The 13160-nt window shown below is 44.7% G+C and overlaps 1 protein-coding gene across 1 annotated transcript; it reads left to right on the forward strand.

Annotated features, from left to right (window-relative positions):
* Window positions 1–613: 613 nt before the first annotated feature.
* Window positions 614–6039, forward strand: TM4SF18 (transmembrane 4 L six family member 18; the record flags this gene model as incomplete). The annotated part of the gene is made up of 4 exons (XM_015429263.1): window positions 614–703; window positions 2775–2917; window positions 4475–4655; window positions 5939–6039. Coding segments are annotated over 4 exons (429 nt in total), but the record flags the coding sequence as incomplete, so codon positions are not given.
* Between the last annotated feature and the right edge of the window lie 7121 nt (window positions 6040–13160).

Below are 13160 nucleotides of genomic sequence, written 5' to 3' on the forward strand. Positions count from 1 at the left end.
TTCCTGGAGAAGTTGGCATAACAACATACATCCCTGCATGCACAGAGATGTATCCCCCTCCTTGAAGTGAGCAAGTTCACATGATATCCACTATAGGGTCAGATTAATTATCATTTGGCTGCTGTACCATTTCCAGTCCTATATTATCTGCTGATGAGAAGTGGTTTGAGGGCATCTGCATGTAAAGAGTGGTCCCATCTTTGCTGTCTTTGTGGGATTCTTTTAAAATGATGATATTCACACCTCAGAACATTGCTTCTGTTCTTTTTCTTCATCGTGAGGGGGGCATAGCCATGCTATTCCAGTATGGGGCAAAATTTAAACCAGTTGTAGCGTATAGCACAAGAACTGGAATATTTGTGCCTGGTTTCTTTCTGTTTATAATTATGAAATGAGGCCATCACATGATTGCAATATGAGAAAAGCTATACAATTAATTGCATGCATTAACTTTTCCTTATTTATTCATGAATAATGCTTGTGCCATACCTTTGAATAGCGGCACAATTCTGTGCTGTACAGAGCATCAGAACGATAGCGTTCCTCGAAGAAAATCTGATCCGAGTTTAACATTATCCGATTATGTGTTAAACCACCACTCCTGTCTTTCCAGATGCTTCTGCTAGCAGCGTTTCTGATCATTTTGGACCGAGAAATCTTCTCTCGGTGCTGCCAGAGCGAAAGCTGCACCAAAACATACAGGGTGAGTTACTTCTTCTTGCATACAGGGAACTGATACTGAGAACCACACTGCCCTTCTGACCTTGTCTGTAGCTGGTTCCTTCCTTGCTTTTTGAGAGGGGAAAAAAAGAGATTATCTCAACAGCTAATCTTGGGGGGGGGGGACAGGATGAATTGCTACCCTTGCTGCCCAATAGACGGAAACTTTTTTTTCCCTTTTGCATGTGACATTATCAACAGGGATGCTCTGGGAACCTTGCCAGTTTCTTCCTGTCCTAACATCCTGTTCCTGCAGGATGGGCCTATTTCTGAACAGTAGTCTCAGGGAGTAAGCAACAAGACGGATGTACATAGTGCACATCGGGGTCCATTCCTGTGTTTCAACAAACAACTGCATGGCTCAGTCATAAACCCTGAGATCCTCATGTGTACCAGAGCAAGTTCCCTAATTCTCACATGATGATCCACATGATCTTTGCATGATCCTCATGAATACATATGAAGCCTTATATTGAAGCAGACCATTAATCTGTCAAGCTCAGTATTGTCTATCCAGACTGGCAAGAGCTCACCATGGCAGGGTCTTAGGCAGAAGGCTTTCACATCACCTGCTTGTTGATCTTTTCAACTGGAGATGCTGAGAACCTTCTTGGAGATGCTTGGGACCTTCTGCATCCACACCACTAAGGGCTCAACTAGATCAGAATGTTGCTGCCAATTTCAGGCTAGGATTGCCTTCTTTCAGAAATGGTGACCCAGATGGGCAAATACCCAGGCAGTTTTCCCCCAGCTCAGCAGGCTACAGAATGGCATGTGTGGGGCAGATGGGAGCCACTACAGCAGTGAAGATGAGGAGTGATGCTTGCTGGGCCCCCACTTCTACTGCCACCAGGGCTTCTGTCTCCGCTCTGCACTATTTTCAAGCTTCTTTAGCCAGGGGAAGATTGCCACGGTCTCTGCCCAGGTATAGCACCATTAGGTTGGCTTTCAGGATTGGGCCTCATTCCCAGGTTTAAAATGGTGGCAGCATCCCTGTGTTCACCACAGGGACACTGTCTCTACTAGTTGAGACCTGAGCTACAGCCCCTCCTCAGGGATTCCATGTCTCACAGTTAGAGCCAAATGATGTTGGAGTTTTGTGAACTCCCAATGTTTGGTCTAAAAATCACCCACAGTAACTGTGTGTGTGTGTGTGAGAGAGAGAGAGAGTGAGAGAGAGAGACCTAGAGTGGAGCTATGGCACTATGGAAAGAGGAGTTTAAATCCCCTTCCCCAAACCATTTCTACCTGGTCTCCACTGGGTTTCTTTAAGCCACTGTAGAGAAAAAAGAGGGATATTTTTGATCAGGAAAATCCTTCCCTTGTGCCATGGCCTTCATCTAGATATCTCCCCCCTCCCCTTCCAGCAGTTGCGATATATCACAGAATAGCATGGCAGTTCCAATAATGAAACTCTAATGTGCTGTATAGTTTGGCCTTGTGTTGACCGTTATATGAATTCTAATTATTGTCACTTGACATTCACTCTAATCAGTAGGAGAGCTTATTACTGTGATTGTTCTTTTATTCATACTTGGCCCTTTTATTTGTGAAGCCTTTTTGTTTGTTTGTTTTGGTGACAGACTAAAATTGTACCTGAGAAGCCTAGCTTGACAGATTCACTGCCAAATTATTTTATTTATTTATTTGTATTTACATTTCTATCCCGCCCTCCCTGCCATTTGGGGAGAATACCATGTCCCTGAGTCTGCCAGGGTTGCCAGCTCCGGGTTAGGAAATATCTAGAGATTTTGTGGGTGGAGCCTGAGGAGGTCGGGGTTTGGGGAGGGGAGGGGCTTCAGTGGGGTATTATGCCATAGAGTCCACCTTCCAAAGTGGCCATTTTCTCAGGTGAACTGAGAGAGCAGATCCTCATCCCCCCTGTGCCACTGTTCCCAGCAGGGCTCCCCCCCCCCAATGACATTTTGAAAAGCTAGAAAAAAAACCCTCTAAAATGGTGGCACATCTCTGTGGGAGACTTGAGGATGCAATGTGACTGGAACAGAATTCCCATCCCCTCATCGAGATAACTCTGTGTTCTCTCTTAAACACAGAGCGTCATTTCAGTGGTGCTTTCATTGCTGGGCATTGCCTTCTCTGGCTACAGCCTCATCATTTCTACCTTGGGCTTAGTGCAGGGCCCCTTCTGCAAAACCCCAGCTGGCTGGGAATATATTTTCAAAGACACTGCAGGAAGGTAAGAAGCATGACTAGCCCCTGAGGCAACTCTTGTTGGTGGTCAAATATTAAATGGGCATCCTCCTATCTTTACCTTTGGGTTTGACCAACTCTCTCTACTAACTCACTTGGCCCTGTGGTTTTTGGTGCTCACAACAGCTACCCCTGGACCCACACCGCTTCAGTAGCTGCCCCACTCAGCCAGTTTCCTTCCATTTCCAGACCCATTTCGGGCTGCATCCAAGTTCTTACCATGGCCAGCCCCGCTTAAATTCCAAGCTCTGACATGTTTAGGCTAGTCTGGGCTATTCAGGCAGCTAATGGACTGCAGCTGTCTATACTAGATATAATGGGCTCCTTGTCCATAGTCTAGTGTTTGCCACCTTTCCAGATACCTGGTCTTTCCTAGGCTTTCAGGTGTGTACTTGTTGCCTGCTGAACTGAGCAGAGGATTACAGTACAAATGGGAAAATCTCCCATCTGAGGTTAAGGTATTGTGCTTCACCCTTGAAAACAGGGGGCCTTTTTGTCTGTCTGTCTGTCTGTTGAATTGATCTCTGTATCCTGGAGATCAGTTGTAATTCCAGGAGGTCTTCTGGTCCCACCTGGAGGTTGGCAACTTTACATTTTATCACACTCTATCGCCAAGGAGCTCAGAATGATATAGATAGCTCTTGTCCCCTACATTTTATCCTTTTATCAGCCTTGTAAGGTAGGTTAGGCTGAGAGATAGATAGTGACTGGTCCAAGGTTACCCAGTGAGCTTGGTGGTTTAGAGGGGATCTGAACCCAAGATCTAATTTAGTGCTTCCACATGCTTTTCAAAATGCTCCTGATTGCTTTCCCCCGCTGTGGATGGAAAGGGCTAGATTTCAAGTGAAAAAGTATCTAGAAAGGGAAAGGTTCAGTCTCCAGTTTCCCCATGGGCCTCTGCTGAATCTTGCAGTTTCAGAAGCTGCTTCCTGAATCAAAAATAAAAATAGAAAAGGCAGAGTTCCAGGATTAGGGCTAGCATGTCTAATCCCATTGAACCTCTAAAATCAGGAGAGAGGGGAGGGAAGGATGCCATACAAATGCTTTCTTTAGGTGCTGAAACATTTTTACCCAACTTGTGTCCCACAGTGGTGACAGAGCTGCTTATATATACCAAAATATACAAAGCAAAGCCACAACTTAAACAGAGGCACATTAACGGGCACAGAAGACACTCTCTTCCAGCAGATGGTAGAATATAAAGTTCCCCCTAGCTGACAGTTAGCTCTGGCAGTATGGCTCGCCCAGGGTCGCAGCCTGAGGGCCAAGCGCTCTTTGGCCTTTTCTCTTTGGTTCATGCCCAAGGCTTTCACCTGGGATAAATTACCATACCTGCTTTGTTTGGTTTGGGGGTTGGGTTGAAAAGCAACCCCATCCCCTGTGGCAATGACTTTGGAGAAAGGATGGGAAGACAGGGAGCAGGGTGGAAAATCTGAATGGGAAATTGGGTTGCATGAAGGATTGGAGCTCTGTTACCTATCAAACCTGATAGACCTTTAGCTGCTTTACTTCTAATTTCTTTATGCTTTTGTTCCTCCGATAGCTACCTCATGGATCGCGCTGCCTGGTCTGAATGCCCAGAACCAGCTCATGTAGTAGAGTGGAACGTCATTTTGTTTTCTGTTCTGATAGCTCTTAGTGGCCTTCAGATGCTGATTTGTTTTCTGAAGGTGATCGCAGAGTTAAAGAGGATACTGTGCGGAACTTACCCTGTCTTTATTCAGGTAACAGCTACATTCTTATTTGAAAAAAACACTTGTACAAGGCTGCGGTGGCTCAAGTGGTTAAGACGCTGAACTGCAGGCTGTGGAAGGTCAGTAGTTCAGCAGTTCAAGACCCAGGGTGCCGCATGATGGAGTGAGCTCCCATCTCTAGTTCCAGCTCCAGCCAACCTAGCAGTTCGAAAGCAAGAAATTGCAAGTAGATAAATAGGTACAACTTCAGTGGGAAGGTAACAGCATTCCGTGCGCTTTGGTGTTTAGTCATGCCGGCCACATGACCACGGAAACGTCTTTGGACAGCGCTGGCTCTTTGGCTTGGAAATGGAGATGAGCACCGCAACCCTAGAGTCGGATTCGACTGGCTTTCGAGCAAGGGAACCTTTACCTTTACCTTTTTACAAGGCTTAGCCCTCTGTCCTCCATTGTTCTCCTTCCCACATAATAATTTCTGAATGCTGTCCCCCATTCACCTGCCCACATAATGAGTGCTATTCTGCATAGATGCAACCATCAAAGGATCTGTGAGAGGTCTCCTCAATTCTCTCCATGTCCATGCTGTAATATTAGGAGGTTTATCTATATACTAATAGCCAAGTTGCCCCCGTGAGAGCGGATCGCTAAATCCGTGCTCCGGGGGCACTTGAGGGGGAGGGGGAGGTTTGTGCACAAGTAGGGCGGTCCCCACGTGTGCACAAAAATCCAAAAAGTTGAAAAAAATTTCGGGGGGATGTTTAATCCCCCCGAAAGTGACAGAGCGTCCCCTGCGCATGCGCAGGGAACGCTCTGTAGCTGGCCTCGCCGCCGCCTCCTCCTCGGAGCCGGGCGGGCGGGGGGGAGGACCGGCCTCGCTGCCGCCGCCGCCTCGGGATATCGAGGGGGGGGATGGAGGAGACGGAGCTCTTCTCCCCCCCCCACGAGTATCGCGGGTACCCGTCTTGTAAATACCCTATTCCTTACTGTTTTAAGTCTACCGGGCAGAGGGGGGAACCAGACTCACCTCCGTCGCCTCCGCCGCCTCGGAGCTGGGCGGGGGGGAGGACCGGCCTCGCCGCCGCCGCCGCCGCGAGCATAGCGGGTCCCCCTCTTGTGATTACTATTAGCAGTGTTCCCCATATTCCCCTAAAATTGCAAAACCTGGGAATGGATCCTGCTCAGCTGCAGTGGTGCAAACATTTGGATTTATTGCATTTAAGTGCCAGATCCAAGAACTTATGATCGATTCATGAATCTCAGCTCCTCTATGTTAAAAGTAAAAGTCTCTGGTCTTTTTCTCTTATTTTCTACAGCCTGGGGTGATCTGACAGTCATGAGAAAAGACTCACCAAGTCCTGCCAAGACACCACCATACCTCTCATCATAATTGCTGTTCTTTTTGTAAAGAAACAAAAGGGCTTCTGATTCTATTTCACATCGACTTAGTTCTTCGAGTTATACAGAAAGTAATGTCCGTGTTTTGCAACTCACAATGCTCCACACCATTTTAAGCAAGTGCAGTTTTTTTGCATTATCTGTGGGGGTGGTTGGCTCCCTGTTTCTGTCCTTTCCCTTTCCTTCTGATTCTTGTCTATTTAAATGTTGCACCACGAGAGCAAGGATCTCTAGGACTGGTATATTAAAATGCACGTAGGGCACAGATAGGCAACCCAGAATGTGTGCTGAATGGTGGCAGGCCCGCCCATTTTAGACAACATGACAGTTCTCTTGCTGAACCCCCCAAAATGGGGTGTTGTCGAGTTCAGCAGGGCTGCAGAAGGTAGGATTAGCTCTCCCAGGAGCTTCTGGGAGTTGGATCTGGGGAGGAAGGAGCTTCCAGATGATTGACCAGAAGTGATGTCACTGCCCCTGCTCTGGAAAACTGCCCAATCTCTATAGTAAAGGCCATAGAGATTGTAGGAAATCCCTAGAGCATCACTGATGCTGTGATGTCACTTCTGTGTGATCCCCTGGAAGTGACATCACAGCGTCTGTGACTTCTTACCTCAGTTACAAAATTGATCGAGCATGGGTAAGGAGGGCAGAGTGAGACTTTTTGTGGATCTGGAGTGGTGATTTATGGTCCTACATCCCTCCAACTGCAAGCAGCTCCATCCCAAGGATTGGTGCTGTACTGTACAGGTGTGCAGTGTTGCTTCTCAGGGTGCTCAGGTGTGAGACAGATGTAAGAGGCCACCAGCTGCATGGATAGAAGCCATGACAAGCAGTGTTCCCCATCAAGTGAAACTATTTCTAGAGTTACCAACCTGGAGTTCTCCCAGAATTACAGCTGAACTCCACACTATAGTTCTCCTGGAGGAAATGGCAACTTCAGGCAGACTCTGTGGAATCAGACCCCCCCTGAGCTTTCTCCCATTCCCAACTCTACCTTCCCCAGGAACCACCCATAAATCTTCAGGAATTTTCCAGACTGAAGTTGGCAACTCTAGCGCAGTGGCTGGCATTCATACCCCCTCTCCCCTTTGTTTGCCAACACACCAATATCTGCATTTGGTGCCCAGATGAAAAAGGTTATATCTTAGGTGCACAACACTAATAAACGTTTGATTTTTAACACTAATAAACGTTTGACTTGTTGTGAATGGTTGCGCTGTTAAGTCTGCATGTGCAGTATTGCATAGGCACATCTTAAAAATCCATTGCCTGAAGCAGTCCTGAGCATGAGCAAAAATCCATCCAGTTTGGATAAATTGAAAAGCTGAAAAAAGAATTGAGAGGATATAAGTACACGGAGTACAAGGATCTGCCAAAACCAGGCAGCTCTGACAATTGTGGGGAGATACCCTTGCTTTTCAGGTTGATCTTTATAATCTGGTATACATTTCAACAGGATACATGAGTAATGATCCCATTGGCCCATAGTCCAATAAGGCTTCAGAAGTGTGCATATGAAATTTAAATGGCTTATGGTTACTTTCTGGGAGAGATCCCACTGAAATAAATTATTGTCCAGGATTGCTGAAGATAACATTTTATGTAATCGATCACATTTGCTCCTCTGTGAGATCTCTGAATCAAACTTATCACTCAGTTGGTGAAAAGCTACTCCAGATTCATTGATATCAAGATCTTTTGTATTCCTGTTGCTGTTATAAAGGTTATCAGCATAATCATCCCTGACTCCTACACTACCAACACGAGTGCGAGTTTTGAAGTCACCACCTTCTAATGTTATAAGTACCCTGGAATATTTAACCTCAGTTTTGTGAACACAGATCACTAAATCCAATCAACAATGTTCATAACAATAAAAAACTAGGAGTAAGGGGGAATATAAACATTGACAAATCAGGAGACGGCCTTCTCAGTTGTGGAGCAAACACTCTGGAACTCTCTCCTCACAGAGATTGTCCTCCTGTGCTGCCATCTTTCATCAGAGGGTGAAGACTTTTTAAAATTTCATTTGGCATTGCGTCAATGATCCCTGCCTCCTACTCAACATTTTAATTGTTGTTTTTTATGCTGTTGCATGTATTTTAGCCCTGGTTTTAATTGTTTTAATGACGCATTGGGGGGTTATTGCGTTTAATGGTTTTAAAATGTTATTTTATTAGGTATGATAATAAGGTTAGCTGCCTTGGTGTTTTTATACCTCCCTTTCTTGGTTTTTTTAAACCTCCTTTATAATTGTTTTAATGATGCATTGGGGGTTTATTGCGTTTAATGGTTTTAAAATGTTATTTTATTAGGTATGATAATAAGGTTAGTTGCCTTGGTGGCCCTTGTGAGGGCAGAAAGGCAAGCTTGAAATTTTATAAAATAAAATAATAAATAATAACCCAGAATTGTGTATTTACTTAATGTGAAGAGGCAAGCCGTTGCTGAAGACTTTGAGGCTGGTACTACAGTATACTTTGCTGAAGTAGGTATCGAGCATAGGAGAGGAATCGACTTAGATCTAAAGTTAACCAAGTCTCCTGAATGAAAACTATATCATAGGATCAGATAAACTCTAGAAACATTTCATCCTGAGCTTTATTTTGACCTTCTCGACACATTTCAAGAGACATATTTTAAATGATTTTCATCTGGGCCTCTAGCAGTGCAATCTTATACAGACTTATTCCAGTCTAAATTCATAGATTTCAATAGGGTTAGAGAGCAACTCTGCATAGGACTGCATTGTAAATGTCAATCTATTGCTGAGTAATATTTTGTAAGGTACCATACCCTGACCTGCATGGCCCAGATTTCAGAAGCTAAGCAGGGTAAGACCTGGTTAGGTCTAGGATGGGAGATCACCATGGAAGTCTAGGGTTGCTATTCAGAGACAGGTAGTGGCAAACCACCTCTCAGTGTCTCTTGCCTTGAAAACCCTATGGGGTTGCCATACGTCACCTACAACTTGATGGCCAAAAAAGGTACCATAGTGAATTGCCCTGTTACCCCTTATCTTATCAAGAGTATGAGAACCAGTAGTTGTTATGGGGTTATTGAAAGAACATTCATGAGCCAACTGTGACTCAAAGTTTACTGGACAATCTGACATAACCACTTTAGGAATGTGATGGACTTCTCCACGAATCACCATTTTTAGTTTTCCTACCATTAATTTAGCTAGTGATGGGGGCATTATCAGGTATAAAACTACCAGAGCCAGAATGGCAGGATAGATTTAAGATCTACTGTTAGAGAATGAACTTTATGAACTTATATCTATTGCTACACACAATGGACTGTGCACACACACACATAGGCTCAAAGAACTGTACACTTTAAGTCACCTGTTGTGATGCAACACATAGAAGGTACTTGCACAAGCCTTACACGTGAATAAGGTTTCAGTTACACAGTTACCAGCCTGGTGAAGAAGCACACACCTCCATTATTGTGAGCAGTAAGAAACAACAGCTTTGAAAAGAGACAGCCCCCATTGCAGATCTAGTTGTGATCACATACAACACATCCATGCTTTGTTCCTGCATTGGTATTTCCTGCCAAATGGACATTTGGTTTACAATGGCATGGCCAGCTTTCATCAATACTTCAACGAAGCATCCTGACGCCAAGGTTTTCACACCTGCGCAGATGTCCTTCTTTGAGTAAGGTATTAGATTTCAATATTGGCCACCCCTCTAGGTAACCTCCCACTCCTATAGGCAACCAATAGGATTAGTTTTGGGACGGGCTAACAGGTAGGTGGGTCCACAGGTTGGAACAGTTACCTCCCACCTAATGGATCCCCTATAAAAGGTAAGGACCGTTCACCTGGCCCTTCCTAGCTAGCAACCCCCGCAACAATCCCTGTCTGCTTTTTACTCCTCTTAAGTCCCACTTGCTATCCCCAAACCCTTGCCTCTACTTTGATCTCTTGATCTGCAGTCAAGATACCCACACGTTCTGGCTGGTTCTAGTTGTGTGTGAATTTTCTGTTTCTTCCCATCCATTCTTCATTGGAACAACCAAGCTGTGAAGACAGATAAGTATCACCCATCATCACCCCCACCTGCTAATGCAAATGTGCTTATTTTAATACTGTATTTCTAAGGAACTTGATTGAATGTGTGAGTGCATCAGTATTGTTTGTATGAGATTTATATTCTTTAAGTAAAAGACATTTATTTTAACAACACCAGCCTCGACTCTTTCTCTGGTAATGGTGGGAACAGGATCTTGGTATAAACTGGCAAGTACCCATTTATAAATTGCCAATTGCTGTAAATAAAGCAATTCGGCTAACACTACAATTTGGGGCATATTGAATTGAGACAGTATGGTACTAGTGGTCGGAGACAGTATAGGATTGGAGGTCAGATCAATCATATCAGGAGGGGAAACAAAGTTTACAGTCATTTCGTTTGTTTCACCCTTAGAGAGCCAGTGGGAAATAGGGTTAGAGTGTTGGACTAGCTTGCTAGCTAACCAGCCTAACAGGGTTGTTGTGAGGATAAAACGGAAAGGAAGAGAACAACGTAATCCACTTTGGGTCCCTATTCAGGAGAAAGGGAGGTATAAAAAATAAATAATATTTAGAACAACAGACCCTGATCAAGTGTAGCCAATTCCCCTCCCCCGCCAACGATCCTCGCTGCAAACTCCACAGGAATGCTGTCATAGGGTGTGCAATGTGCATGAATTATAACTGCATACCATTGTGCAGTTCCACATTTTCATTTTAAAAGCCCTGGCTGTGCCTACCAAAATTCTGTCTTGTACAACACTATCAAAGACACAGATGAGTCCTGACCATTTGCTTTTGCACCTGCTTTCTCTCTCATGAACCTCCTATTAAGGTGAAGTCTTCTTGATATTCAGCTGTAACTGGGGTTGCCAACATTCAGGTGGCACCTGGATATCTCCTGCTCTTACAGTTGATTTCAAGAGGACCAAGATTGGTTCCTCTGGAGAAAATGGCTGCTTTGGAGGGTGGACTCTTTAGCGTTATACTCTGTGGAGGTCCTTCTCCTCCCCAAACCCACTATGGGTCCCTACTGGGGAGAAGGTAAAGGTAGAGGTTTCCCTTGCTGGGAACTGGGGCCAGAGACGGGAGCTCACTTCATCATGCAGCAGTAGGGTCTCGAACTGCTGAACTACCGACCTTCTGCTCTGCAGCTCAGCATCTTAACATCTGAGCAACCACGGTCCCTACTGGGGAAGAAAGTGAGGTATAAATAAATAAATAATATGAGCATTGGACTGCTCTGTCCTTTAATCATGTCCTATAAATTAATCTTTTCATAGTGATACTTAAAACAAGTGGTTCAAATCCCAGTGGTACATATCAACTAAGGTTGTCTCAACACCTGCAGGTCTATAAAAGAGTGCTGTGATTTTGGAATCTGGTTGCTGTGAGTGTATCTGTACTATGGGCTTGACTTTAAATGGTGGACAGGGGGGGCAGAGCCTGTGACAAAAGAGTGGTAATGACTATGGATGTTTCCTTGAAGGGCCTTAATGGTAAGCTAATGGCTGTATCCAGGGATGGACCTACATTTTTGGGACCCTGAAGCTTGAACTGTTATGGGGGCCTCTTCTCAATCAGCAACAATACAGCAGCATCCAACAAGGTCCAAAGGGCCTTGCTGCCCTTGCAAGGACCTCGAGGCCCAAATGGCGGGAAACGGGGTGGTGGGGTGGAGCCCTTAAAAATGTGCCATACAGTGAGCCCCTTCCCACCAGCAACAAGGTCTGGGTAAGCGCTGTTATCTTCTTCAATGAGGTTGTTTCATGGCAGATCACCACAATTTTTTAAAAAGTTTAACCACTACATCTCAGATTTTGATTAAAATTGCTGTACTGGATTGTCTCATATGTCAGAGTACTTCAACCCATTGGTTTATGATTCTGTCACTAAAATAGCCTTATTTTAATAACAAACACTTTAAAAACTCCATCAATTTTGTTGAAAAATTCACTATTTTGAAAAAAAGTTGCTTCAAGGTTCCTCCAGGATTAGAGGCCCCGAAGCTTAAGCTTCATTAGTCTCATAATAGATTTCCCCCGGACTGTATATAAGTCCAGTCATGAGCAATGCTCCCTCTAAGCTGTGGAGTCTTCTGAGCAAAAATTCTACTTTGTGAGCTACTGGCATTAAAGTTGTGAGTGAGCGATTTGGCTGCTGAATAAATTAGTTTGCTCTGGAGCCATCCCTTCCTGAGCTAGGACAAAAACATCTGAGCCAGAGGCTAAAAAACTGTGAGCTAGCTCACACTAACTCAGCTTAGAGGGAACACTGGTCATGAGAAAGCTGAAAACATTTACTGAAAAGTTCGTGTAGCTGGTACATCTTCGACTGTTTGTATTTTGAACTATAAATATATCTACTAGCAAGAATCTTGTGTTGATGTTTTGTTTGGAAGCAGAAGGCGTCAGACGGCCAAACTGGGAGTGTTTACCTTTAAGAACGGCCTGGCAGAGAAACGGCATTTTTTCTCCAGTGTTAAGTGAATGACTGCTATTGTTTTTCACTGGAAGTCCTTGCATACTCACCTGACTGTATCCAAGCATTCACCTGAGCTTGGAAAACAGAAGTGGAACAGTTTTTATCTGTGAAAGAAACAGAGCAGTTAGATTTTGGAAGAGACAGAGAAGTGCTCGGCCACTGAGACAAGTTAGCTGAAGCCACTAGAGGGGTGCAAGCTCTTTCCTTTTGGGGATCAGATGTGGGGTAGCAGAGCTGCAGTCCCCTCCACAGACCCAAATGCTGTGACCCCAGAACGACCCTCTCATTGTTTGCTGCGCCAGTGCCAGACATGCCAGACAGGAGCCACTCCATGGGTGGGTAGGCTAGTGACTAAATGAAGCTGAAGAGCTCTTTGGCTGACCTGTCAGCTGACAAGACTGGGAATCATCTAAAGCAAAAATCCCCTAACGTTGCACAACCTCCACCCATGAATAGCTGCTTTGTGTCCAAAGAAACAAAGTCAATAGGAAGAGTTTCTGCTCAAGTTTAAATTGGAGCAGAGCAGAGAACAGAGGCTTATCACAACAGGCACATGGAGCTTGATGAAGATGACCTGAATGTGAAGCTTTTAAGAGTCATAATTGAATACGCATAGCAAAACCCCTGTTTCA

This window comes from Gekko japonicus, unplaced genomic scaffold (genome assembly GCF_001447785.1).
Source record: "Gekko japonicus isolate JY-2015 unplaced genomic scaffold, Gekko_japonicus_V1.1 scaffold3948, whole genome shotgun sequence".
Lineage (NCBI taxonomy): Eukaryota > Metazoa > Chordata > Lepidosauria > Squamata > Gekkonidae > Gekko > Gekko japonicus.